General features: G+C 39.0%; 1 protein-coding gene and 1 long non-coding RNA gene across 5 annotated transcripts in view; one reads left to right on the plus strand and one right to left on the minus strand.

Moving 5' to 3' along the window:
- Positions 1 to 608: 608 nt before the first annotated feature.
- On the plus strand, positions 609 to 23,139 carry LOC143693511 (uncharacterized). Of its 3 annotated transcripts, XR_013181249.1 has the most exons (4): positions 609 to 9,987; positions 11,168 to 11,301; positions 11,342 to 13,786; positions 16,023 to 23,139. It is a non-coding gene; the product is annotated as an uncharacterized LOC143693511 (long non-coding RNA). The 3 variants fall into 3 exon arrangements; XR_013181250.1 differs by lacking the exon at positions 11,168 to 11,301 and having other exon boundaries at positions 610 to 9,987; positions 13,677 to 13,786; XR_013181248.1 differs by lacking the exon at positions 16,023 to 23,139 and having other exon boundaries at positions 610 to 9,987; positions 11,342 to 14,724.
- Positions 23,140 to 23,291: 152 nt separating this feature from the next.
- LMBRD1 (LMBR1 domain containing 1) overlaps positions 23,292 to 25,271 on the minus strand; it is a 65,958-nt gene continuing 63,978 nt past the window's right edge. For both annotated transcript variants that reach the window (XM_054629324.2, XM_054629323.2), the window contains exons 15-16: positions 24,451 to 24,542; positions 23,292 to 24,290 (exon numbers count right to left, since the gene is read on the minus strand). In XM_054629324.2, coding sequence (XP_054485299.2) covers positions 24,171 to 24,290; positions 24,451 to 24,542 — 212 coding nt within the window. In that variant the 3' untranslated portion in view covers positions 23,292 to 24,170. The remainder of the gene's footprint in view (positions 24,291 to 24,450; positions 24,543 to 25,271) is intronic.

Here is a 25,271-nt window from a genome sequence, read left to right on the forward strand (position 1 = left end):
CTTCATGTTACTTCTTAGGTGGTCAGATACCATTTCCACTTACCAATGAATATTTCAGTATTTTATATTAAGTATTCATTGGAGCAGGAAATCAAATGATGCTGTTTTGCTTCCCTAGCAGGTAGCCTAACTACTGGCCTGGACAGCCCCAGCCTTTTCTGCTTTCTGTCTTTCACTTAATGAATTTTTAAGTAGTGTGTACAAAGTGGATTTATTACAAGACAATAAAACTTAAGGACTGGTAGAAAACTTCACAGTCCCTGATTCTTAAATCAATGTCTCTAAAAGAAGAAAGGGGGGAGGGGAGATATACACTTATCTCATTAAATGACATCTGAATGTGTATTGGGACTTCTGTGTTCCAAAAGCAAATGTCTGTCTTGTCAATTCTGCCAGTACTGTTATATGATAGAAACTAAGTGATTTGAAGGTACCAGAGTTTAGGCAATCATGAGTAAAATTTAGTTGCAGAGTCAGGTTCAGTGGCTGCAAGCCTAATGGATATTCTGTGAACATTAGTGGGAGCTAAGTGCTACACTGAAGCACTTGGAGGAGCATCATCTTCTTGATGTACATCTGGGTATCCAGACTCCACAGGATTTATCTGATTGCTACGGAGACAGCAAATAGTTTTCTGTTTCTTAAACAACCTCAGCATGAAAGTCATCCTTAGAAGCTCTGTGGAATTAATTTTCTATATTTCACTCATTCTTTTATGGGTGGTTTCCAACTCTAGATGAAGTGCAAGTGAGTGAGGACTAAGGAAATATACAGAGCTATTGAATGAAAAAGAATTTTCTCTGGGTTTAATTATTTGTAATTTTGATGGCAAAAATAAAGTCAAGTGAAGCATGTTAAGAATTCAAAACCATTTACTGAGAAAGTGCTGTCATAATTCAAATCCAAGCAATCTATGAAACAATGCCAGCATCATCTCACTTTACAATAGCAAGCCATTTTAGCTCAGCATGTCAGAGGTTTTATTACAATCTCCAAGAAGCAATAAACATCTTGAAGCAAATATCATCAAGATTTTGCTCTGAAAAGGGGCAAAATGAAATAAAGCTCTGAGAAGACATGCTCATTGAGGTATCAGTGACATTAAGAAAAGGAAGATAGGAATTGGTTCTCTCACTGCAGCCTCACCTCAGTAGATAAGGGTAAAACAACACAGGCAGGATAGGAAACACTCCAATTTTCCTTACTGCACAACTGAAACATAGGCTGGGAGAGAGAAACTACCCTGAATCAAACCCACCCTGCATATTATAAGGGACTGTATGATAAGAAGACAGGAGGTTGAGTAAACAAGGTTGCATTTACAAACAGAAGAGGAAACACCCATGGATTCACCACACAAATCTACTAACACAGGACTCAGCAACTGATAGTTATTCCAAAAGCCTACTTGGTTGCCTAACTACCATAAGGATAACAACTATGGAGAGCTAAAACTTCATGGACAGATGATTCTGGAAAAGCCTTCCCATATTTGAAGCAACAGATCTGAAAGAAGTCAGTTCAGCTTTACCTTATTTATTGCCAAGAGACAAGTCTCTTAAGAAGTGGAAGACAATGAACACCTTATTCTCTACCTCTGCACAAAGCCAGTAACTCAGGAAGCATCTTTGCATCAACAGAAAAGATAGCACTAATGAAAGAGGCAAAAGAGGCAAAAGATTACTAATGAAAGAGGCAGAAGAGCTCCAATAGAGCACACTCACAGAGTAAACAAGTTCAATAAAAAATTGACTTTTTCCTGATTGAACAACAGAGAGAGAAAGAATATGCATCCCAAATGCAGATATATAGCATTTAAAGTCATTTGTCTTTAAGAGGACAAGGGGAAAAAAAGATAACATGGCATACCATTTCTCCCTAGAAATCAAAAAGAACTGGGTCTGGAAAGGAAGTTGGAGGTCTAAGCAAGTGTAAGGAAAGTGAAGAGAGATGGACATCAAGCAAGTTCAGTTCTCAGCTGCTGTATGAAAAGGATTAAATGGTGTCTCTCCAGCTCAAAGCAGCCATGCCTGGAACACCTGATTAGCCTGGCTGGAACAAACAGCACCCAAAAAGAGAAGTGATAAGGAAGAAGTCTTGCAGAAAATAACTTGACACTGCATGCTCTATTCTTTCTTTTCTTGGATGCAGATGCAGATGTGCCCTGTGAGAAACTTGACAAAATATAAAGGGCAACCTCTCCATGCTCAGGTAAAAGAAGTAAAACATTTACTATGTCATGAGTTCCTCTACTTCTGGCAGTCAAGGACTGGATACGTTCTCCTGGATCAATATCAGACTTCTATCGCACATTGTGAGTAGTCCTAAGAATATAGCTCTTCTTTTAGAACACCATACATTTTAATTTTAAAAATGCCACTTGTGGGTTATACCAGCTGTTTTAGGCTGAAAACATGAATGGATTCATAAAGTTAATACTGCAGTTAATCTAGTCCTACAAACTATTTAAAAAATGGTACAGCCATCTTCTAAAATGTTCATCCAAGTAATGTCTTTATTTATTGCTGTTGGTTAAGTTCTATAGCTCCTAAATTATTAAGTCCTACAGTTCTAAATTATTCCTTTGTCTAAATCACAGCATAAAAGCCATTTTAATATTCTCACATAAGTTTTAGGTGACCTTTCTCATTCCCTTTCCTACTCAGATATATGGTCTAATAGAGCATCCAAAAAAGTAAGCAAACAGCCCTCATAGAAAAAAGTATTTAACACAGCTTTTTTTTTATATTTTGGTACAGATAGGAAAAAAATCTATTTTACTTTTCAAAAAATATACTTACCTGAAAGGAATTTTCTTTCTGGCACCTTCCTTATCTGCACTATCCAGGTATCCCTAAAAGTTTACACACATGCAGACAAGCAAAGAATTCTTTTTCTTTTGTATGTCAGTAAACAAAACGTTAAGACAGAAAAAGGAGATGAAGGAATGCTTATGACATAACAGGATGTGCAAACGCTTCACATCTTTCTGCTTTTGTATCTGTGAATAGGAATTACTCCTACCAGTGCTGCAGTTAATGCTAGACTCTAAGTTGATGAGCTTAGGGGACAAAGAGGAAGCATTCCAAGGTTGATAGTTTATAGTGATGGCATTACCTTTCTTCCTCAAGATAACTCCAGTTGTGTGCCAGGGCTTGAATCTTCCCTCTAATTACTTCCTGACCCAGTGAACAAAACACATTGGTCACACATCCAAGTCTTTCATGCTGTGATTTACTCTTCTTTGCAGCACTATGCTGGGCCATTAGACAAATCATCCATAGCACTTTCTAAGACCACGAGTCAATGAGTTGGATTACTGCCAATTCACAAAAGTCCTGCTAAAACTAGCTGTTAAAAGTTACTCAGCAGAGGTCCTGAATTTCTAAATTATCAGGACCAGAATTTAAAGGTTCCACATAATTTGCAATGGCCTTTGGAACCCTTTTGGAAAGCAACAAAAAAAAAGATACACTTTAAATAACCCTTATAAGAAATCTTTGCTACGTATAAGGTATCTCCCGTTTCATGGGCCCCCCTGGCAGCCAGGAGAGCCAACCCTGTCCTGGGGGCATCAGGCACAGCATCACCAGCTGGGCAAGGGAGGGGATTGTCCTGCTCTGCTCTGCACTGGGGCAGCCTCACCTCGAGTGCTGGGGGCAGCTCTGGGCACCACAATGTCAGAAAGACATGAAACTATTAGAGAGTGTCCAAGGAGGCCAACAAAGATGGGGAAGGGCCTTGAGGGGAAGCTGTGTGAGGAGCAGCTGAGGGCACTGGGTCTGTTCAGCCTGGAGGAGACTGAGGGGAGACCTCAGTGCAGTTACAGCTTCCTTGTGAGGGGGAGAGGAGGGGCAGGCACTGATCTCTGCTCTGTGGTGACAGCGACAGGATCCAAGGGAATGGCCTGAAGCTGTGTCAGGGGAGGTGTAGGTTGAATATCAAGATGAGTTTCTTCACCCAGGGGGTGGGCACTGAACAGGCTTCCCAGGGCAGTGGTCCCAGACCCAAGACTGACAGAGTTCCAGAAGTGTTTGGACAATGCTCTCGGGCATGGGGTGGGGCTCTTGGGGATGGTCCTGTGCAGGGCCAGAAGTTGGAGTCAATAATCTTTGTGGGTGCCTTCCAACTCAGCATATTCTGTGATTCATGACAAAAGTTACCATTTTTACTTGCAAACAAGACCATCTGCAACTCTAGATATAGCTAATCTTCACTTTTTTTGGCCTGTTTCATTGCCATTGGGGCAGGGAAGCAGACATGCCTGCATAAACTACTAAGGCTATAAAAGGAAATCATGGTTCATTTACTGTGGCTTGATCCTTGCAAGTGCTCAAATAGTCTTTTGAAAAGAGAACTGATGAATTTATTATATACATACCACTTATTGCAATCAAAAAAAAAAAAAAATCCAGGCCTCCTAAAGTCTCATGTGGCATTCAGTAAAAAGAAGGATTAATTCTCCAAAGTCAATACTATTCTTAACATTCAGAAGTTCTGCTGCAATGATGGAGATACGAAGTGTGGCTGTGGACACAAAGAGCCAAACCTGTGATAGAAAAGCAAAGCTAGGCTATTCTTTTTTTTAATCTAAGCAGTAGTTTAGACTGAAATGATATTCTCAATAGAATTTAAATCAGTATTCACGTGAAGTTCTTCAGCACGACTATAGTGCTCTCACACATGGCTTCTAAGGAGCTGTTACAAATAGATTTTTGCAAGGTACCACATTTTTGTATCACTTCTTCTGAATACCTTAAAAACCCAACTGTATCATTAATACCTCAGTGTAAAGCCTAGGATAATCTTTAACAATGAATAATATAAAGATGGGAAGAAAAAAGCATTTAAATAACAAATGTGTCGTTTTGTAATGAGCAAATATATGGGGGCTTCTGCTTAATTTCTACTTGAAAATACAATTCCCCACAGTGTGAGACTGAGCAATATTGGAGCAGAAACCATCTGTCTGTGCTACAGGAATCCCAAGAGATGTAGATCATGATTGAACTCCATTATTGCTGACATTTAACAAAGCCATTAAAAGAGAGTGTTCTCATTCCTACCACTTACAGTCAACTATTGAGTAAATCTAGTTAAGGTGAAGAGCACAAATTTGGAAGGAGATGAGGACAGGAAGGTTGTAGGGGTATTTGGGCTAACATGAAGCATTTGTAATGGCTAAGAGAAACATGAATGCATATATATGTCTGCATGTATGTGTAAATGCTACTATAGGCACACACAAGCATAATGGCACTTGTCATGATCACTTGACAGTGAGCCATGAGTTCCTCACTCATTTCATCAAGGTCAGCAAGGGAAGATTGACTTTGAGTGTGAAGACATTAGCACTTAAGGAGTCTGTGTATCTCAAGTAGATGGCAAAACCTGAGACTGAACAGATGATGAATCAAGCCAAAAGTGAGAACTGACACAGAATGTGAGCAGACAAAAGAAAGGAATTTTCAAGAGCCTTATTGCAATGAAGAAAAAGGTGATACATTAAGAAAAGTAATTTCCAGCTTGTGCCCACTGTCTCTGCTCTTGCCACTGGGCACCACTGGAAAGAGCCTCCCTCTGTCCTCTTTTGCAACCTTCCTTCAGATATTTCTATACATTGATGAGATCCTCCTGAGCCTTCTCTTCTCCCAGCTCTGTCAGTCCTTTCTCATATGAAAAGTGTCACAGTCTCTTACACATTTATGTGGGCCTTCAGCCATGTAGCCACTTCAATCATTAGTGTTTCACTTTTCCTGTACTCTTTTGCAAATTCCGGGATTTTTGTTTCTATCTTTTTGAAAACTGAAGATTTTCAGCCAGTGAAATTGCTATGCTATTTTTCTGTTAGAAGATCAAGGAAAATTATCTTCAATTACAGATGTTCTGATGATTCCTGGTCTTGTGATGTACAACATCCCTTCCCAAACAGATTTGAAATTGGCTAGAGAATACAATTATTCCACACTCTTCATACTTCAAAGCCTTGTCCAAAGCCCAGGGTATACATAGGAGCTCAAGCACATTTGATTTCCTGATTCTATGAGGAGGAGCTGGGCTTTACTTTTGCATCTAGAAACTAGAGCAGAAACAGCTGCTGGGAGTTGCATTTCATTTGCAGCACATTCCTGCACAAACTCTGTGTAGAATAATGCTGGATGACATTTTAAGATCAATGTGAATCTTTGAATCAGAGCAGAGCCTTCAGGAAAAGAACTGACACTCAGGAGACACAAAAGCCAGGCTTATTTTCTCTTTTCATAGTGATAATTTTGTATTGTCATTATACCTCTTAGGAGAAATGAAGCTGGCCTGTTTTCCTGACCCTTCAGACAATATTTTCTGGAATCAAAACATTAGCTTGCTTCCTCTTCAAATAAAATGGGATTACAAAAAGAAATGAAAGGTTTTTAGAATTATAAAATAGTCTTCTGCTGCTCATGAATTCCTACAGTAACAGGAACTGAGCACATTTCACATCTTTTCAGTATAATGTATTTCACTTGAGAGCAAGAATTTTAGTTATAACATCCCTTGAAACAAAGCAACTAATACTAGTCTTCAGAGTGAATCTTCACAGGACAATGAGGAAAACTTAATGAGAATTTTATTAGTCATCCTGCACAAATACTTCAAATGGCTCAAGGAAGAGAAATTATGAAGAAGGTGCTGTGTATACGCCATGGCTTTGAAAGGAATATTGGATCTTCATTTGCAGTGATAAAATTCCATATAAATAGAAGAAATTATGACAAGTACTGTTTTTCACCCCTCATCACTTTAGCAGCTCAGAACAGAGTTAAATTGCTCTGCAGCATTGAGCAGCACTTGAGACACAGGAATGGTCAGGCTGCTAGCAAAACAGGCTTCATTTTGTCTGGTGCTTAATTTCTGCATTGTTGGTCCTGACCCTTCAGTAAATGATGCTCTGAAATTAGTGCTGGGAGCTGCAACAAAAGGATGTGGCCATTCATCTGTTTCTTCACAAACTAGTAAAATCCTTGATGGTGTAGTCCAGGGAATTAAGTCATTATATCCAAGCATTCCATCACCCAGTCCTCAGTGTGGATTTACACAGACTTGAATTACACACTTTAGACCCCTGCAAAGTGAATAGGGGCAGGAAGTTAGCTGTGGAACACACAGCTGGCTTGCTTTCTAATTAGGATCAAGGCAGGTATCCATAAGTAGTGATAAAGTCAGTCATATACAACATAGCATGTCTTCCTGAAATTTTAGGGTGCCTGTGGGAAACAGTTTCAGAACCTGACACGCTTTAAGACATATAAAAAGATTTTAGCGGCAGCAACCTAGGGCAAAAGAAAAAGTATTTGTGTCAGCATCATAAGGTAATAAATTAATTCAGGCAGGACACAGCAGACATGGTGTCCGTTCTTTCCTCAGACTTCTCCCACTTCCTCAGCAGTTCTTTAAGCCCAGCACCACTGTGTAACTGTGGAAGGGTAAAGGGAGAAGCACTTTTTGTCCATCCTGTTAGCAGTAAGACGCCGTGCAGCAAGTTACAATAGAGAAAGGTAAAAAAAAAAACCAGCTAAAGGGCTGCTGGAAGCCTCACAAATTCTTGGAGCCTGACCCCAGAGAAGCTGAGAACAGTTCAAACACCAACTGTCTCACCCCACATGTGAAATGGCCAAGCAATGCTTTACTGCCAGCACAAGTTTTATCACACAGTCATTGCTCAGTACATTCTATAGACAGCCAGGTAAATATGCTTGCACCAACACCAGCCCCTTGAAGTCTTTCACAGGTGTCAGACCTCTCAGAAATGAACATGTCACTTTTATCATTAATTTCAGAAATAAATGATGCAAATAGACTACTTTTCCAATTTGGACCTGAAGTACATGATCATTTGCATTTGTGACTTAGAGCCCAGATCACTCCCCCATGCTGTGGCTGTGCTGTGCCATACTTGCAGAGCACCAAGGCTACCTCTGCTCCTCATGCTGCTCCCCACTGAGCAGGCTGGGGGTGAGGCAGGAACCTGGGAGGAGACAGGACAGCTGACCCCAACTGACCAAAGGGATATTCCATATGGTATGACATTGGGATTAACACAAAAAACTTGAGCAAAGAGGAGGAGGTAGCAGGAATCAGGACACTCCTGGTTATGGCTTTTGTCTTTCCAAGTAACCATTTCACATGATGGAGCTCTGCTGTCCAGGAAGCGCCGGAACATCTGCCTGCTGATAGGAAGCAGTTAACAAATTCCTTATTTTGCTTTGCTTGGCTGCACAGATTGTTTCACTTATTAAACTGTCTTTATCTCAAGCCACAAGCTTTCCTGGTTTTGCTCTTCTCTCCTCCATCCTGCTGTGGGGGAGAGGGGAGAGGGGGAAGAAAGTGGGCAGGCAGCTGGGTGGGTGCTCAGCTGCTGGCCCTGCTCAGCCCACTGAGGCCAGAAAGATGGCATTTTATCAGTGGCCATGGGCACTGCCAAAACAGGAGAGTGCACACCTCTCCTTCAATTGCTACTGGCTTTGATACAGTTGAGTAACTTCAGAGAGCAGAGGCTGAAACGCTGGCTGAGACTGCCACCAGCCTGAAAGACAGAGCACACAGCTGGGGTGGCTGAGGACAAGGCTACAGTGAAAGTAAGAGCAAAAGGAAAGCCAAACCCAAATCTTCCAGGTAAGGTCTTCACCTACAGTCATACCCAATCGATAGCAGCATGCATCTTCCTCCAATTACTATTACTCATGTCTAAGAAGTAGATGAATCTGTCTAGGCTGTAAACTAATTAAATATCAAACAGCTACATTGGATTGGCATTGTGTCCAAACCAATAAAACTAGAGGACATGAAAGAAAAGGGAAGGAAAAGAAAAATCAAAAACTTGAGCCCTTCATTATGATATAGGGACTACTTTAGAGCACCATACCATGAAGACCAGACAAGTCAAGGTTTTGGGGTTTTTTTAATACCTATTAAAAAATTCTGAAGTGCTCAACATAGTGATACTCCAGTATCTAGATCTCCATTGTGGAAACAAGTACAATACAATACAGATTTGTCATCAATGTCTTAGAGTAAAAAAAAAAGTGGACTACCTCTTCCAAGCTGGAGAAAAGAAAAATATTTTCCTATAGTTTTTTCATATAAATTAGAAAAGTTAGTTGAAAAAACAACAGTAAGAGCCAAATCTTGTACACAAGTGGCTGTGGAATGATACTAATGCATCTTTAGTTAGGCAACAAAGGAAGAACACAGATTTTAAGAACATAGCTTTCAAGACAAATTTGCTGGCTAGGATAGCTAGGAGATAAGGACAGGGTGGGGTGGAGGGAGATTTTTCCAATTACTACGGAATGATAGTAAAAACACAGGTAGAAAAAAAATATAATCCTTTAACAGACAAAGGACAAGAATTCATGAGGTGTTCAGCGGCCTGAAACTTGAAAAAGATCAGTACATGAAATAAAAATAGGTTCAAATTACCAAGTGTAGAAGACTCAAATGAGAAAGTCTAGGATAAAGTGGGAGACATGTTTTTTCTTGATAATAACCACAAAAAAATTTCAGTACATGAGAGTCACAAGAGGAAGGACAAAGAAAGAGAAAAAAAAAAGAAGGCAAGAATTCTGTGTGGAAAAGGAGGAAAAAGGCAAAACCCAACTGAATCAGTGGATATTGACATGTTTTAGAAAGTATCAGACATTATTATTATCATCATCTCAGTTTTCAAAATTCTGGCCTAGAAAAATGTTTGGTGTGACCCACACTACAACTCTCACTGTGTTCTTTACCTTTCTTCTGCATTAGAACTGATGAAATTCAGGGTCCTGAAGAGAAGAAATTCCAGAAAAGATGGAAAGAGTCATTATCTGCCTTTCACAGGGGTACAAGGAGTCAAACCCCCCCACAAAATACCTTGAAGTCAATTCCAAAGAAAAGACTGGAACATATTATCAAGCCTATATTCAAGCAATGCACAGACAGTGAAGATGAATATTTAACCTGTCAAGAGTAAGTCATTGAATCATTTGCATTTTCTTCCACAGTATTTTTCTGTACTTTTCTTGTACACTTGGTTCTATGGATAACACCATCATGGTATCTTAACTGAATAGCCCTTACTATCAGTGTTCTAATGTAAAAACAGGAACACGAGTGCTGATTTACAGGGGGATGGGGAGGGAGGGGGATGGTACACCTCTTAAGTGCTGCACATTCTCACATTTTGACTTGCTCTACATTATTTGCTTAACTTTCAGAAATTCTGTCACAAAACAGCCTGTTTCCATGAGTGATTTTTTTGTCACTGAAATTGATTTACAGCTTTTCAAAGATTTATTTTTGCCCCAATTTATCTTGGCAGTCACCAGCACTGGATATTCAGCCTGGCTTTTCCTTCTTAAAGAGAAATCAGCAGAAGTCACAGTTGCAATCTTTTCTTCATTTGCTCCTTGACAATATTTGAAGAAAAGATAAATTTCTTTTTGAATAAACCAGTAAAATGAGGCATTAATGTCAAATGGGCCACTTCTTTCTATAGTGTGAATTCAACCTCTGAAACACAGACAACCTATACAGCTAGAAAAGCTTTAAATCCCCATGGAAATACCCCTGTGCTATAAATTATGGCCCAACACTCCTGCCTCCAATCTCCTTTTGTCCTGGTTTGACACTGGCCAGCGCCAGGCACCCAGGAGAGTCGCTCACTCACCCTCCCCTGACACAGCTGGGGAACAGAGGGAAAGGAAAAGAAAAAAGTTGACAAAGGCTTATCTCACTTCATGAGTGAGATAAGGACCCTGAGAAATATTTCAAGAGCAAAACAGGTTCAGCTTAAGTTGCCAAGTGAAATTTATTACTAACAGAATGAGAGGAAAATGAGAAGTAAAATAAGTTCTTATAACACCTTATCCCCCCAGCCCCTTCCTCCTTCCCACCAACATTGCAGAAAGACAGGGCATGGGGTTTTGGTCAGTTCATCACTGAAATTTTCTTCTGCTGCTCTGGGAGAGCAGTCCTTCCCCTGTGAGGCCATGGTGTCTCTCTCATGGGAGGCAGTTCTCCAGGAACTCCTCCAGTGTGGGTCCAACCTCACGAGCAGCAGCCAGACCTCACCTGCTGTAAAAGTGAGTCTCTCCCATGGGCACACAGCCCTCCCAAACCTGCTGTGACCTGGGTCTCTCTTCCACAGGGTGCAGTCCTCCAAGGACAGGCTGCTCCAGCCTGGAACAAGGGCCCTCTCTCTCCACTGGGTCTCCCACTGGACCCCAGCCTCCTCCAGGCATCCACCTGCTCCAGCATGGGCACCTTCCTCACGGGCTGCAGGTGGATCTCTGCATCCCCCTTGGATCCCCATGGGCTGCAGATGGATCTCTGCATCCCCCATGGATCCCCATGGGCTGCAGGGGCGCAGCTGCCTCAGCAAGGCCTCACCATGGCCTGCAGAGGAATCGCGGCTCTGGAGCCTGGAGCACCTCCTGCCCCTCCTTCTCCACTGACCTTGGTGTTGTCATGTTGTTTGCCTCACATGTCCTCACCTCCTCCTCTTCTCTGACTAGAAGCAAAACCTATGACTTTTGTTTTGATTTTCTTCTTAAATATCTCATCACAGAGCCATTACCACCTCTCTCGTTGGCCCAGCTTTGGCCAGCAGCATGTCCATCTTCAGAGCCATCAGGGATTTGCTCTGCCTGACATGGTGGGAGGCTTCCAGCAGCTTCCCACAGGAGCCAACTTCGTGGCCTCCCTGCTACCAAAACCTAGGTCATGCCAAACCAATACACCTTTATACTCTCACCTGTAAGGAGTAACAGAGAGACTACCAGAAAATCTTGAACAGCAGGATAGAAGCATTGTTCACAATGAAGAGACCTTCACAAGACAGATGTTAGAGATACAGGCTCTAATGTGTGTTGAGTAGCATGTTTGCAAGCCTGTCTTTAACAGCATAAGCATTTGGAAGCATAACACAGGATTTTGCAGTGCCTTGAGACCCCCACCTTCGTTCTAAAAAAAGCATAAGAACAGGTTAGATATAGGTCATCCATGACTTTCCTAAACAACATGTTCCAAAAGTTCACAGTTCTTGCTATTAGAAAAGTTATTCTAGAAGTTCATCCAGCCTGTGCCTCCAAGTCATGTCTTGACACCTAATCACTCCTGTTACCCTCACAAGAATTTCATCTGATTTGCTCTCAAGCTTCTTAAAGGCCGTACCCAGAGCAGCAGGATGTATTCCTCCTGGTCAAGTCTTAACATTTTTAAGTGGAAAAATGATTTCACAGTTCTTGAAGGTCAGCTACCCATTTATGTGTTCCTATAAATTTGCTAAGGGCTGAAAAAAACTATAGCCTCAAACTGTACTTGTTCATCTTGTAATGCACAGTAATTTTTCAGAGAAATTTCTAAGCTAGACCCAGTAGCCATTTGTTCTTTATTTTGGCCCTGTCTGGTCACATCAACCATTCTTGTAATTTCTCAGAACTCCTAAAAATTCCTTATTTTATTCTACAGCACTTGTACTCCTCCTCAAACTTAAAATATTTGCAGGCTTATTAAATCTATTCTACATTTCATCATCCTGGTCCAATCATAATGTTACTATAGTATAACACTGAATACAAGGAAGACAAAAATACCCAACCTAACACATTTTTCTGGGTTTATTAATGATCAGTTAACACCTTTTGAGTGCAGTTCTCCCATCACTTCCACATTTAGGCTCCAGGAGGTTTCCCAAGATTCCTTATCAAAACACTATCAGGACTGTCAAAATGCCTTTCCCTGTCTACAGTGCCCATACCTTTCTCAGGGTAGGAAACTGATTTCAGTAAATCTATGGCAACTACTACTTATATGCTGGGAAGTTTACAGGTCCCTTCCAACTATTCAACCATTTTTTTCTTGGAAGCTGATGAGGCTGGCTTTTTTTGAATACTACTTTCAGCTCTACAAGTGAAAGAAACATTCAACTTGCTTTTTTTTAGTGTTCTGACACATCATCACTGACATACCCAAAAGAGCTGAAAGAGTCTGATATCTCATCAGCCTTTTTTTGGGCAGGATGGGAGGTGGGACAGGTTTTGGGCAGGAAGCAGCAGAGTAATCTGGTCGATTTTAGGACAAAGTTCACCAGGCTTAACCCAAGTGGTAGTATCCTACGATGTACCTTCTTAGTATGTCCCATCTTTATACAAAGCTAAATTTTACCTTTTCATCACTGGGTTAAATCTTTCAGGCATCAGCTCACAGGAGTCTGCTAACTGACCCTTTCAGTGAAGACTGGCTCAACAAAAATTTAGTAAATCCTCTGATGGCCTTAGGCAATTCATGTTGAGATTCCTGAGTCACCAGAGATTCCAGAGGAGTCCTTCCCTGTTTTCTGATGTTCACAGGATTCTTTTTTACTGTAAATAAAGCCCTTCTCTTTTAGTTTTGTCTCAACGATGAGATGAGTCTGAGCTCCCCCTTTAGCATTGAGCCTGACTTACTCCATAAGGAGTACTGAGCCCACCTGCTCAAGCAGTGCAAACACACTTGCATTCCAAGGAACTGGCAGGCAGTGACAAGTCAGTCAGCTCTTCTATCTCATCAGTTCCTTGTGGACCCTCAAGGATCAAATGTGCACTGCAGTGCTTCAGCACAACTCAAAAACCCCTTTGTGGTGACCTGTCAAAAAAACCTGGCTTCTCTCTCTGCAGGTGACAGCTGTTCCCTAGTCCATGCAAGTCTGTTGTTCTCTGGATACCTGAACAACATGGAAGGGGTCTGGGCATAGCCAAGGCATTGCAGAGATCTGCTGCATCTTCAGGTGACAAATGTCATGTTATCAACTCGCCATTTAGACCATTTTTATTTCAACTCACAGTTGAAATAACTGTGAGTTATTGTTATACTTATATATTGTTAAATAGCAATATATATAGCAATATATAGCAATAATATTGTTATACTTATATATTGTTAAATGGCAAAACATTCCAAAAAGATTTTAAAAAAAGCCCAAAAGGACACCATATATTAGCAGTACATAAGTACAAATTATGTAAAATGACAAAATGATGACAGGCAGAGGTAGAGAAAGAGAAGGGGCAAGAAAAGAAGCCCTTGGCAACCAGACTTCCCTAGGACATAGATATCCCTTAGCTAGACAAATGACCTCCAGCATGGCTAAGACAGCATCACATCCACCTTAATATCCAAGTCTGCGGTTCTGACACAGACACTCCTCTTTTTCTGGGAGAGCACCTTAGTTCTTACAGTTGTCTTTCTGGAGTCTTACACAGATGGAAAATCTTTCTTCAAGAGCCTTACAATGTGATCACTTGCTGGCTGTCCTGAGGTCAGTCACTATCCTTCCCCAGTTCATCACCCCACTCCACTCATGCTTAGTTCTCCCTCCTTTCTGCTCCCTAGCTACTGTTTATTTTTGCTATTACAGTAGCAAAATGAGTGGGCTCTCAAACAGATTAAGCAAGCACTACATGCTGCAGGAATATGCAGAGACAGTCCCTTTTGGCAGCAAGCTACCAAAGCAGTTCAGCATGACTCCATTTCATACTCATCCTATTGTTTCCTTACCTAAGGGACCATGTATGATTATTCTTAATACAAATAGGCACCGTTTCACTTCTGCATGTATACTTTTGTATTTCACTAGTTAAAAAATTGAGAGTGAGAACTCTGTTGTTTATAACTGCCACTTCTGAGAATTCTGTATAAATAAAATATAACAGACACTAAACTTTATATGCTATACCAAACTACACATTTTATTAATGTTACAGAAGTGTCCACATTATGAAAATTATGCTTCACATTCCTATCTCTGGGGCAAGATGAGACATAATGGAAGTTATTTTAATACTTTGGCACAACCATTCCCACCCTAGGAACTTTTTAAAATTAAACTTCATTGCTGTGGAAGAGCATTTTTCATAACTAAGAACTAACCACATGAACACATAATATGCAAACAATATGACTCATTACTTGCTCTTGGAAGATAATAACTCTACAGCAAAGAACCAGAAGTGCTTTAAGGATAGTTAAAAACTGGCTATGGCTTGCTGGAGCTGAGCAACTTCAGAGAAAATCTGACAAACTCTCGAATGGAGCACATTAGAGAGTTTTATTTTTTCCTTCATATTGATGACTGCCACTGTACGTGCCTACAGAGCAGGATCCTCTTCAGCACAGCAGGATGAGAGCAGCTAGCTGAATGCATTTCAGTATGGAGAACAGCTCTCATCCATGCAATTTAACACTCAAGGCCAACATGTAAAGTTTTATAACTGCAATGTTATAAAACTCACATAGGAGCACTACAGATTTAGGAGTACTGGCATATTTCAAAAAATAATGATGCTGTATGAGCTGGGATGAAATGCAAGGGGAATTAAAAAAGTACATCTGTCAACTAGCAGCATAATCTTTGCAGTTAAAGAGCTCAGGATCTGCAAAAGACTCATCAGGAATGGTTTTGGAAAGAGTCCAAACAATACACAGAGCACAACAATAGGGCACAAGGTACAGCCAGAACATATAGTTTATTTTATCCATGAGAAGATCATGACTTAGGAGAATTCAACTACACAACCAGATTATTTAAGTGCGGCTCCAACACTACTTAAGGATAAATTTTGCAATGCTATTACATAAAATGAGTAGATTTCTCAAGGCACTTAAAGATCATTTGCCCACTGGATTGGATTAGAGTCCTGAAAAAGCATTTTAAAATATAGGCTGAAAAACATATGGAAAATGTTATATGGAAAAGCTTAAAAAAATTGTTATTGGAGAACAGTGAGTTAAGTCCTATATTTAATTTAAATGGAATAGGTAAATCTAAATAAAACTTGTCAGAAACACATGGAATAAGATTAAATGTAACACTACCAGGAGTAATACACTACATTTTTTTATGAGATGAGCTCTTCAATTCGAAACATCCCCATCGTATGAGACAGCTCAGAGTTGCTGCTACAAATATTTTTTCAGGCACTGGCCTAAAACAGGACACTAACATGAAAACATTTCTATTTCAGTACATTCCTTAAGACAGAAATTCACATGAAGAGCAGCCCTTCTCCACATTATTCATCCAGTCCAATGATAGATTTGCCATATCTGAATGACGTACTTATCACTGTGTCTTTGGCATGGGACCTGGGAGCCTTACTGGGAACTGTGAACACACATCCAGCAAGCCTGTCAAAACAGGGCCTGTTCACACATTGCTAAGAGGATGAGACAGAACCATCCTCACATGATTTCTACTGTGGCACTGGAAATCTGTGGAAGCAGTTGAAAGGCATTAAAACAGCTTCTTGCTCCACCGTAGGAGGATGCCAGCTTGTCAGGATGCTGATATTGAGCTTTTCCTGAAACAAAAAATAGACATGCTTCATCTCCAGAAGACAGGACTCCTGTTGGTAGGATGTGGATTTCTACTGTTACCACTTGGAAGTGGCACCATTTGTCTGCTCAGCAAGCCTTGCACATCAGTGCTGGCTCCACACGCCTCACGTAGTACTGGTCCCACAGCATGAAAAACATTTTGTTCAGCAGGACAACATAGCTGGATGAGCAATAAATGTACTTTTAGGTTGAACTACGCTACAATACAGCTTTTTTTAAAGCCTGGAGGACTAATCTAGCTACTCTTGGAATGCCTCCAAGACCAGAAAAATTTTAATTTGCTGCCAGCCAGGTGCACCACTCTCTGGTCAGACCACCACCACCCTTGCCTTGTGGACACACCACAGAGCAATTGGTTATAGAACCCGCTGCTTCTACTTTCCTTTTTGATGTCAAGAGATGTTTAGAAATCTGCAATACATCCAGTTGAACAGCAAGGACAAAGCTCTCCCTCAGAGCACAGTGATGAGGATTCTTTTCCAGGTGTGAAAACAAGTTTGCTTCACCCAAATTGAGGACAGTGTAATGATGCAGCAGTACTGGGTAGATATTGCAGCCAGCCTGCATGAAGTAGAGTGTATTATCTGTACTTAAAACAGGTCAGATACTAGGATATCTGCAGAGAAGGACATCTCTGAATATACAAGGGACCTTAACTAGAGATTATGTAGAAAGTTTGGTAACTCAAACCATGAACTAAGTTTTAAAAATACCTGGAATAAATTTGTTCAAATTAAATGGCTCAGGTTTCAGATAGGACTTGCTCAGACTAAATTCTGCCCACATGTTTTAATCTACCTTTGCTATGAATGTGAAAGAACTAAAGTGGAAGGTCTAATCATCCAGGATCAACACCCACTCAGCTTCTACCAAATGTTGCTCTTTGCCACATTCCAAAAGAGGTGATACAGCTCTTGAGATCTAGAATATTACTCTATGATTCCATGAAGAAAATCACAGAATGGTTTGGATTAGAAGGGAACTGAAAGGTCATCTAGTCTAACCTCCTTTGCAATAAGCAGGGACAACTTCAACTAGATCACCTGTCCAGTGATGGACTAGAGAAATCTGATTCTCTGTCAGCAATGAAAACCTTCTTGTAGACCAAAACTTAGAAACCCACAGATCAGGTTGAGGTCCTGCACACCTGTAACCAGCAAGCTCCTTTCTCAGCACTCAGCTTTGCTTTACACCACCCTGCAGCATACAGACTCCCCACAATGCAAATCAGCCTGGAGTGAAGCAGCACTGAGCTGTTAGATAGCAGAGTGTCTGAAGCGTGGATCTCTGTGGTGCAAGCTTTGAATGCTGTGGATCTAGCACATGTAAGAGTCTTTTCTCTCAACCTTTGTCTTTTCTATGAACAATTGCTTCCTAGAGCTGTAAGTTCCTTCCAGAATACTGTCAGGGACCATTTGGATAAGCTCTGAAGCAGAAAAGCACAGGACTAAGAACCAGAAATTACAAAGTCTCCACAAAAAACCCACATTCTCTATTATTAAGTCCCTTAACTCTTTGCTCAAAGATAGCTTAGGAAAGATTACAATTGATCTATAATCAATTCTAACATTACCCTTCTGCTGCCTCTCAGAACCAGGGACAAGACCAGGTAAGTCTCAAACCTGTTCTACAGTGATTGAATTAGTCAAATATTAACTTTTCAGGAATGTAGTTTCAAATACCTAAAACTGATAGCATTTTAAACTCCATTCATTTAAAGTATGAAAAAAGTATGAAAAAAAAAGTATGAAAAAAAACAAAGAATGTTTTTAATATATTTAATTACTTCATTAACAGAAAGGAGAACAGTTGGGTTTATATTTTCCCTAAGTTCTTCAAGCACAAAGCAGCATGTTCCAAATCCCCTGGGATCTGAAACCCTTGATGTTTTCAGTAGGAGCTCCACTCAACATTTTTGAAAATCACACCAGATATTCTGATATCAGCCTCTCCACAACTAAAAAAGCATTATCTTTCTAGACAAGGAAATTAATAAAAATATCATTACTTTGATACAAATTTCTGAAAAAGTAAAGTAGCTGCTGGGAAAATGAGGAATCCTCTAGAGTTCATATTTTCCAGTTATGATTTCTTTTTTCTCTGTGTACTAGAAAGATACGTCCATTGTTAAGAAATTAACTTCTAAGTTTAAAAAAAGCTGTTCTAGATTCAGGACTTCACACCTCAAGATAGAACAAAACACTTTTCTTTTTTCAATAAACAGAAGTGTTCTTCATTAGCCCATTCCAAAAGAACATTCCATGCAAATCAGATATACTTGTCAACAGCATCTTACCATTTTTATTTGGAAAGATTGTAAAGGTACCATACAATAAGGATGCAGATTTGCACTTTTCAATTTAAAAGTTTAAAGAAGACTAAGTAAAACAGAGAATTCCAAAACATGTAGATGTGATGCTTAGGGACATGGTTTACTGGTGGACTTGGCAGCGTTAGATTTACTGTTGGACCTGATGTGGTATCTTTAACTTATATACTAAGTGTATATAATAAAAAGTGTATATAAAATAAATATGTTTATGTCCCAGGACACTCCTTCAAAAACCTAAGTGATAAGTCCCTAGGCTGTAAGTTTGGGAAGAGGTTTATATGTGTGAGAAATATCATAGTCATTTACACCATTTACACCTTGCTGTCCTGACTCTGAAGTACTCTTGGCTGAAGAAATACTTTCCACAAGTGGTAATGTCATGATTTATGCTTAGGCATTGTAGCAGAAGCAGAGGTATTAATCTATATTTTACTTCCTTGCAGGAAGTTCCACACATTCTAGTGAAAAGCATCATATCCAGACTGGAATTTCAGTAGGAATTACACACTTGTTCAGCTTCACATTTACTTTGAATGTCTCACAATCTCCATTTTAATGCAAGACTTGGATTCTCATGATAAGGATTTTGAAATTGTCCTGCAAAAATGCTCAAAAAAAAAATTAAGCTGTTTTATTTTATAGGCAACCTGCACTATTTTCTTTATGAAAAACCACAGATGTTTATAACATTCAAAATAAGGACTCAACATCAACACAGAAGGATCACAAAACTTACATCTGTGGCTTATCACTATTACCAGTCCACTACAAACCCAAATTCTTCTGTCTGACCTCCTAAATACACCACATTTCTAGAGGTAAATCTGGAAGACAGCTGTAAATACAGCTTGTTAAATGTGCTTAAACTGTCTGTTTATTTAAAAGAAATAACCTTCTTTATAGCTATAAATTTGACTGAACTGCTATCACTCATGCAACCTCTCTGAATAGAAGGAAGTTAAAAATAACCCAGCTTCCAGATAATTCTTGTAACAACCACATCACTAAAGCTGAAGAATTTCTGATCCATTTAATTATCCAGAATTGGCAAGTGTCTTAATTTAGAAGCAGAATTTGATTTAGAGTATTAATAGAAAATTGTATCTTGCCACAATCAAAACAAGGCTTTTATTTCTTTTGGGAAGTGCATTCAAAATACACATTTGCAGGAGAAGAGATAGTAATTCTCAATTTCATTTCTTTGCTTTATCTGCAAGAAAAGTGACCTTGCAGAAGGTTAAAAGAGAACAGATCTACACAAATGGAAGAAGTACTTTCAATATGAACTATAATCTTTAACCTGAGATCCTGAAAAATGTTACACCTTGAGTATTTCAAATTATTTTGATAATTTTAGAAAGGGATACATATTTTTTCCTTTGCTTTATCTCTGAAGCAAGGCTTTATTTTCCTGCCTGTGCCCAGAACTGTGTCAGTGCAGTCACAAGGGTTGAATAAATGTCTGCTTAGTTGTTGAAAAAAAGTTACCTTGTACACCTCACCAGTTACCTTAAACACTTCAACCTTAAACACTTCAACAAACACTTCATACCTCTGCTATGCATAACAGCACTTAGCATTATTTTAGGACAAACCACATAATAGTTTCTACAGGGGGGTAATGCTTTTCAAAACTCTGTTGTAGGCCAACTCAAACTTGTGTTGACAAAGTCAAATAACAGCTGAAAATCCAAGAAATAGTTTCTAAGCAGTAGAAGACATTTCAAAACTGCATAGTTATGTCTACACTGATTATTCAGAAGGAAATCATAAGCATTGAAAAGGTTCATTAGCTTTCAGCTTAAATAGTCAAATTTTCTGAGCATGCAATTACCATCCTTTGCAGCATGGCTCTTGTACAGGTACACTCTACCCAGAAGTACATTAAAATGCTCAGTGCAAAAATCTCAAGCCTACCCTGCAATCATTTTCCTGAAATTAAAGCAGAAAATACAAAAAGTTAGCAGGTATTTCTTTTCATCTTTACCAGGAAAGGCTTTTCACTTGTTTCTGACAATCAGCAGGAAGTCTGCAGCACACTCAGCTTCAGATATGAAACAAGCAAACTATTACAGGCTTTACCATACTTATGACCTGGAACTCTCAATAAACTACCAATCACTGTAGTCCAAATAACAAAATGAGAAACTATTTGGCACGGTGTTGAATTCTATCCAACATATTCTGTGTAATCTTGCTTTATTTGACATGTCAGCAAGATTTAAGGCTCTCTAGTTTCTAAATGGTCATGAACCTCCAACATGGTAGAATCTAACTAGAGAAGTGCAACAACAAAAGTAACTTAAGGCAGGTCTGACAATAGCACTACAGAAGTTTTGAAAGCTCACATTTCAGAGATGGATTTGAAATATCACTCATTTAAAGAAAGTAGTGAAAATTTCTGATGTCTTTTAGTGACTTCAGTCCAGAAAACAGACCTCTGAAGACTCAGCTGAAGATATTAAATGTTTGCTTGCAAGGTAGAACACTATTGTAACATGACTGCAAAGTTCAAATTTGCTCCCAAAACTGCAGAAAACTGGATTATCATTTCATATTTAACAGCTAAATTAGTAGATGTGCTGCTATAGCAGCACTTTGTGGATGAAAAGTAATGACTTGTTCTAACTGCAAGTATTTAAGACCGCACAAGAGACAACTAGAATGAAAACACACTGGAAGTTCTGTTTCTTGGAAGTATTGATCAAAGCCAAGTATTTTAGATCACAGCTGTCTTAAACTTCACTGCTAGGTTTCTTGACTCGGTGATAATGGATGTAGAAACACAGCCATAGTTCACACAGTAAACTTCAAAAACACCTCTAGTTCATTTTAAAGGCACAGTACAGCTAAAAAGTCAAGTTTCCATCACATGAAGTATTTAGAGATGAATTCTTGAGTGTATATTCATTACAATTACATTAGTGCATGGAAAATCTTTTAAAACCTTGTCAGTCAAATGGTTCATTGAACTCCTGAAAAATTTTAGTGAGGATGTGGCAGGTGACGAATAATTCTGATTACGAATGCTGGCAGTTATTTACTGCTTCTATGACTGAGGGTGACAGCAGATGTCTAAAGTAACTTTTGAACTCTCCTAGAGAAGCCTGCTTCTTGATAGCTGCAATTAACAATGGGCTGCTTATAAATCTGATTAATATTTGGATAAAAAATCTGGTACTTACTGAGTCCTCCAATTAAAAAGACAAAGTCACCATTTCAAAGGCAGATCGCTGCATTATTGCATATAGATTATTTAGACAGGAAACAGAACTGGACTGGGAGAAATTCCTGGAAATTAAGGAAATACTAGAAACATAAGAGACCTATAACAAAATGTACCTAGGCACTGGCCAGGCACCTTGGCCAGTGATCCCCTAGGCCTGCACATAGCATGAAGCAGCTGCATGGCACAAAACCAACACCTTCCCAACAATCTTCCACAAATGAGCAGTGATCTCCCCAGGGCAAAGTTAGGGCAGAATGGATATAACTCTGCAAAGTTGTGTTTCAAACAAACCTGTAAGAAGGAAGTGACAATTTTTGGTTAAAATTGAAGACAACAAATTAATAAAACCCAGAAAGAAAGGAGGACATCTCAGCAGTTAACTTTATTTAAATTATCTCATGTAAGCTTTCCACTAGGGCATCTACAAATAAGTATACTCCAAGTTCTTGCTATGCTCTGGATGTAGCTTCCAGACAGTCAACATCACATTCTAACTTCTGTTTGAATTACTTGAACTCCTTACAACTTATTCCTTGCAAGCTTCTCCAGTTGTCATGTTTAAATAATATTCAGCTAATTCTAGTCAGACAGTTCAGACTGCCTAGTCAAATTTCAGTACCTACTCAGTGTTTGAATACATTTTTGTCCTTTCAAATGTCACATTGATAGCAAACAGATTGATTGATATTAGTTGAGCAGACCTGACTGTGTATTTTCATCTTATGAGCCACCTCCAGTGCCAGGAGATGGACTCCAGATCCATATGGGTCCCTTCCAACTCAGCTTATTCTGTGTGTGATTCTTCCACACTGCCACATCAACATTTCTATTACTGGAGCAGTTGGCACACAAGGCTTGTTAAAAGATATCAGGTGTTTTTGTTCCTATAGTTCAAACATCAGTTCCCTGTGTTCCTGCACGACCTACACAACTCACCCAAGACCTTCTCCAATAGTCAAACTAAATTAGAATTCAGAAGTTCCTGAGAGCCTGCTGTTCTGAAATACTGCAGAAATAGGCAGATTGCTCTTGAGATAACTTTAGTGTTTGCAAACATGAAAGCAGGACATAATATTAATAACTACCCTACATTCTAATAGCTATTTAACAATTAGTCTTATAAAAAAGACTACCTAATAACTTTTCCATGTGCTTGCATAGACTGTAATGTCCCTTAGGTAGCATTAGAAGCTTAAAAACCTGTCCTTGTAAAAATTTTCTCTTTCAGAGTCTGTCAAAGGATATATGAAGATTTTTTTCATCCTTAGAAATATAGCTCAGTAACTATATAGCTAAAATAGGATTATTTTACAAAGACAACACGAATGACAAAAATATTTCTGAACTGTGTTTATATAAACATATTGGTTTGTAAACAAATTGACAACATTTACTTTAAATATTGAAAGAACTTCAAACTAGACAATTTGCATTAAAGAGAAAAATAAGTTAAAAATTAATCACATCTTCATTATTCCATTGGTTATGACTAGATCAGGCACCTGGAAGTTTCAGAACTTAACCATACTAAAACAATGCATCAATGCTGAATATTGTAATTTACACTGTGACTTCCTTTGAGAGAGCAAAAGCCACCTTATAGTTACCTGAGGATTTCCATGGTAACTCAGTGGAAATCACAGTATGAAAATTACTTATTTTTCACAGATTGGAACCTCACCATTTAAATAATATTTTTGGCATACATTAATGGAAAGTCTCTTGTTAGCTTTAGTTTTATACAGAAATCACAGCAAAACTAATGCAAAAGTTAAGTCAAGTCCTTCTGAAAATGTAAACTTCATCCAAATCTTTCCTGCACTACTTGCACTGTTTTGCAGGATTTTAGTTGTATTTATGAATAAAAAAGTCCTACAGGTTAAGCATGAAAGTATTTAAGAAAACCTAAGTTAACAGAAAAGCATTGTGAATTATGAAATAGTAACAACAGTTCATCAAATTATACATCAGAAGGTTACACATATGTTTAATCATAAAACAATATTTTCTATATATTACTCAAGGTCAGCTTCAACATTTGTTCTCATTTAACAGTGATACTCAAAGTGATATTCAGGTTTTTTATCCCTTTAAGTGAGTACACTCATTTCATTTATTTTTACAGGTGCAAAGATGCTTATCTGGATACAAGTTCCACATGGGCATGACTCTCAATGCAATTTTACATTTTTTCATCTTGAAGGCAAAAGGCTGTCAATGGTAATAAACAGACAGTTCATCGTCACTCATATCTGAATCATCATCATCTACTTCACCTTCAATGACTGATTTCTTGCCTTTGCAGCATGAAACAATTAATCCAATTAAAAAGACCTGCAAATTTAAAGTAAAAAGTGTTACTGTTATTGAGTTCAGGGGCATATAAACACAATGTAAGTAAAACAAATTGTAGAGTGGTGATGCCAATGATGCAATGACAACTACTGTAAATTACCCAACTCGATTCAGAGGTCTCCAAAATCCAAGTACTTACTGCAATGAATGCCCAGTTCCCAAAGTAGTAGGCTGCACTGAAGAACCAAAATTTATGAAGAAAGAGGTACGTCCGAGTGACAATACACTGATCTAAATTGAAAGGAAATAGTACTGATTAACACAGAACAACAAAATCAGCTTAATAGCATATAGTAGGATAACATTTTAGCAACATTTAGCAATATTTAACTCTGCAGAACAGTTACACTCTATTTTATCTAATTCACTCTCCTGCAAAGGAGGAGGAGAACTTACAACCAAGAATGTATACAAAAAGGACAGTTTTTATGGGGGAGCGACCATGACAGGTTACACAAAGCTACAAGTTACATAGGTAACCCTATTACTACTCAGGACAATTTCTCATGCAGATGTGTCAATGATTCACTATAATCTGTCCAAAAGGGAACTCACTTCTCATTTTATATAAACCACAGCCATACAAAGCAGGTTCTGGATTAAAACACACATTTTAGGACTTTGAAAAACTGTGCTGCTACCAGGATGACATAAGCTTTGTAAAAATCAAAAGTCAACTGATTACATGTACACAAAATACTCCAGCATGTACTGGGCCTTTTGCAATCCAGATAACGGAAGCCTTATTTGTACACAAGACCTGACTGTACTGGTTAAACCTTACTTCTCTAACAACAAGAATATTGAAGTAGGATTTTCTGATGCAGGTGTGTTTTTCTTCATTTCTAACTGGGAGATTTTAAAATTAAGAATCAAATTTCCAAGGAATTTTCAAGACACAGACAGAGAGGGTAAAGGCTTGTACAGGACACTGAACCTGTGGCATTCAAGGGGTCATGC

The sequence above is a fragment of the Agelaius phoeniceus genome, chromosome 3 (assembly GCF_051311805.1).
Source record: "Agelaius phoeniceus isolate bAgePho1 chromosome 3, bAgePho1.hap1, whole genome shotgun sequence".
In the NCBI taxonomy this organism is placed as follows: Eukaryota; Metazoa; Chordata; class Aves; order Passeriformes; family Icteridae; genus Agelaius; species Agelaius phoeniceus.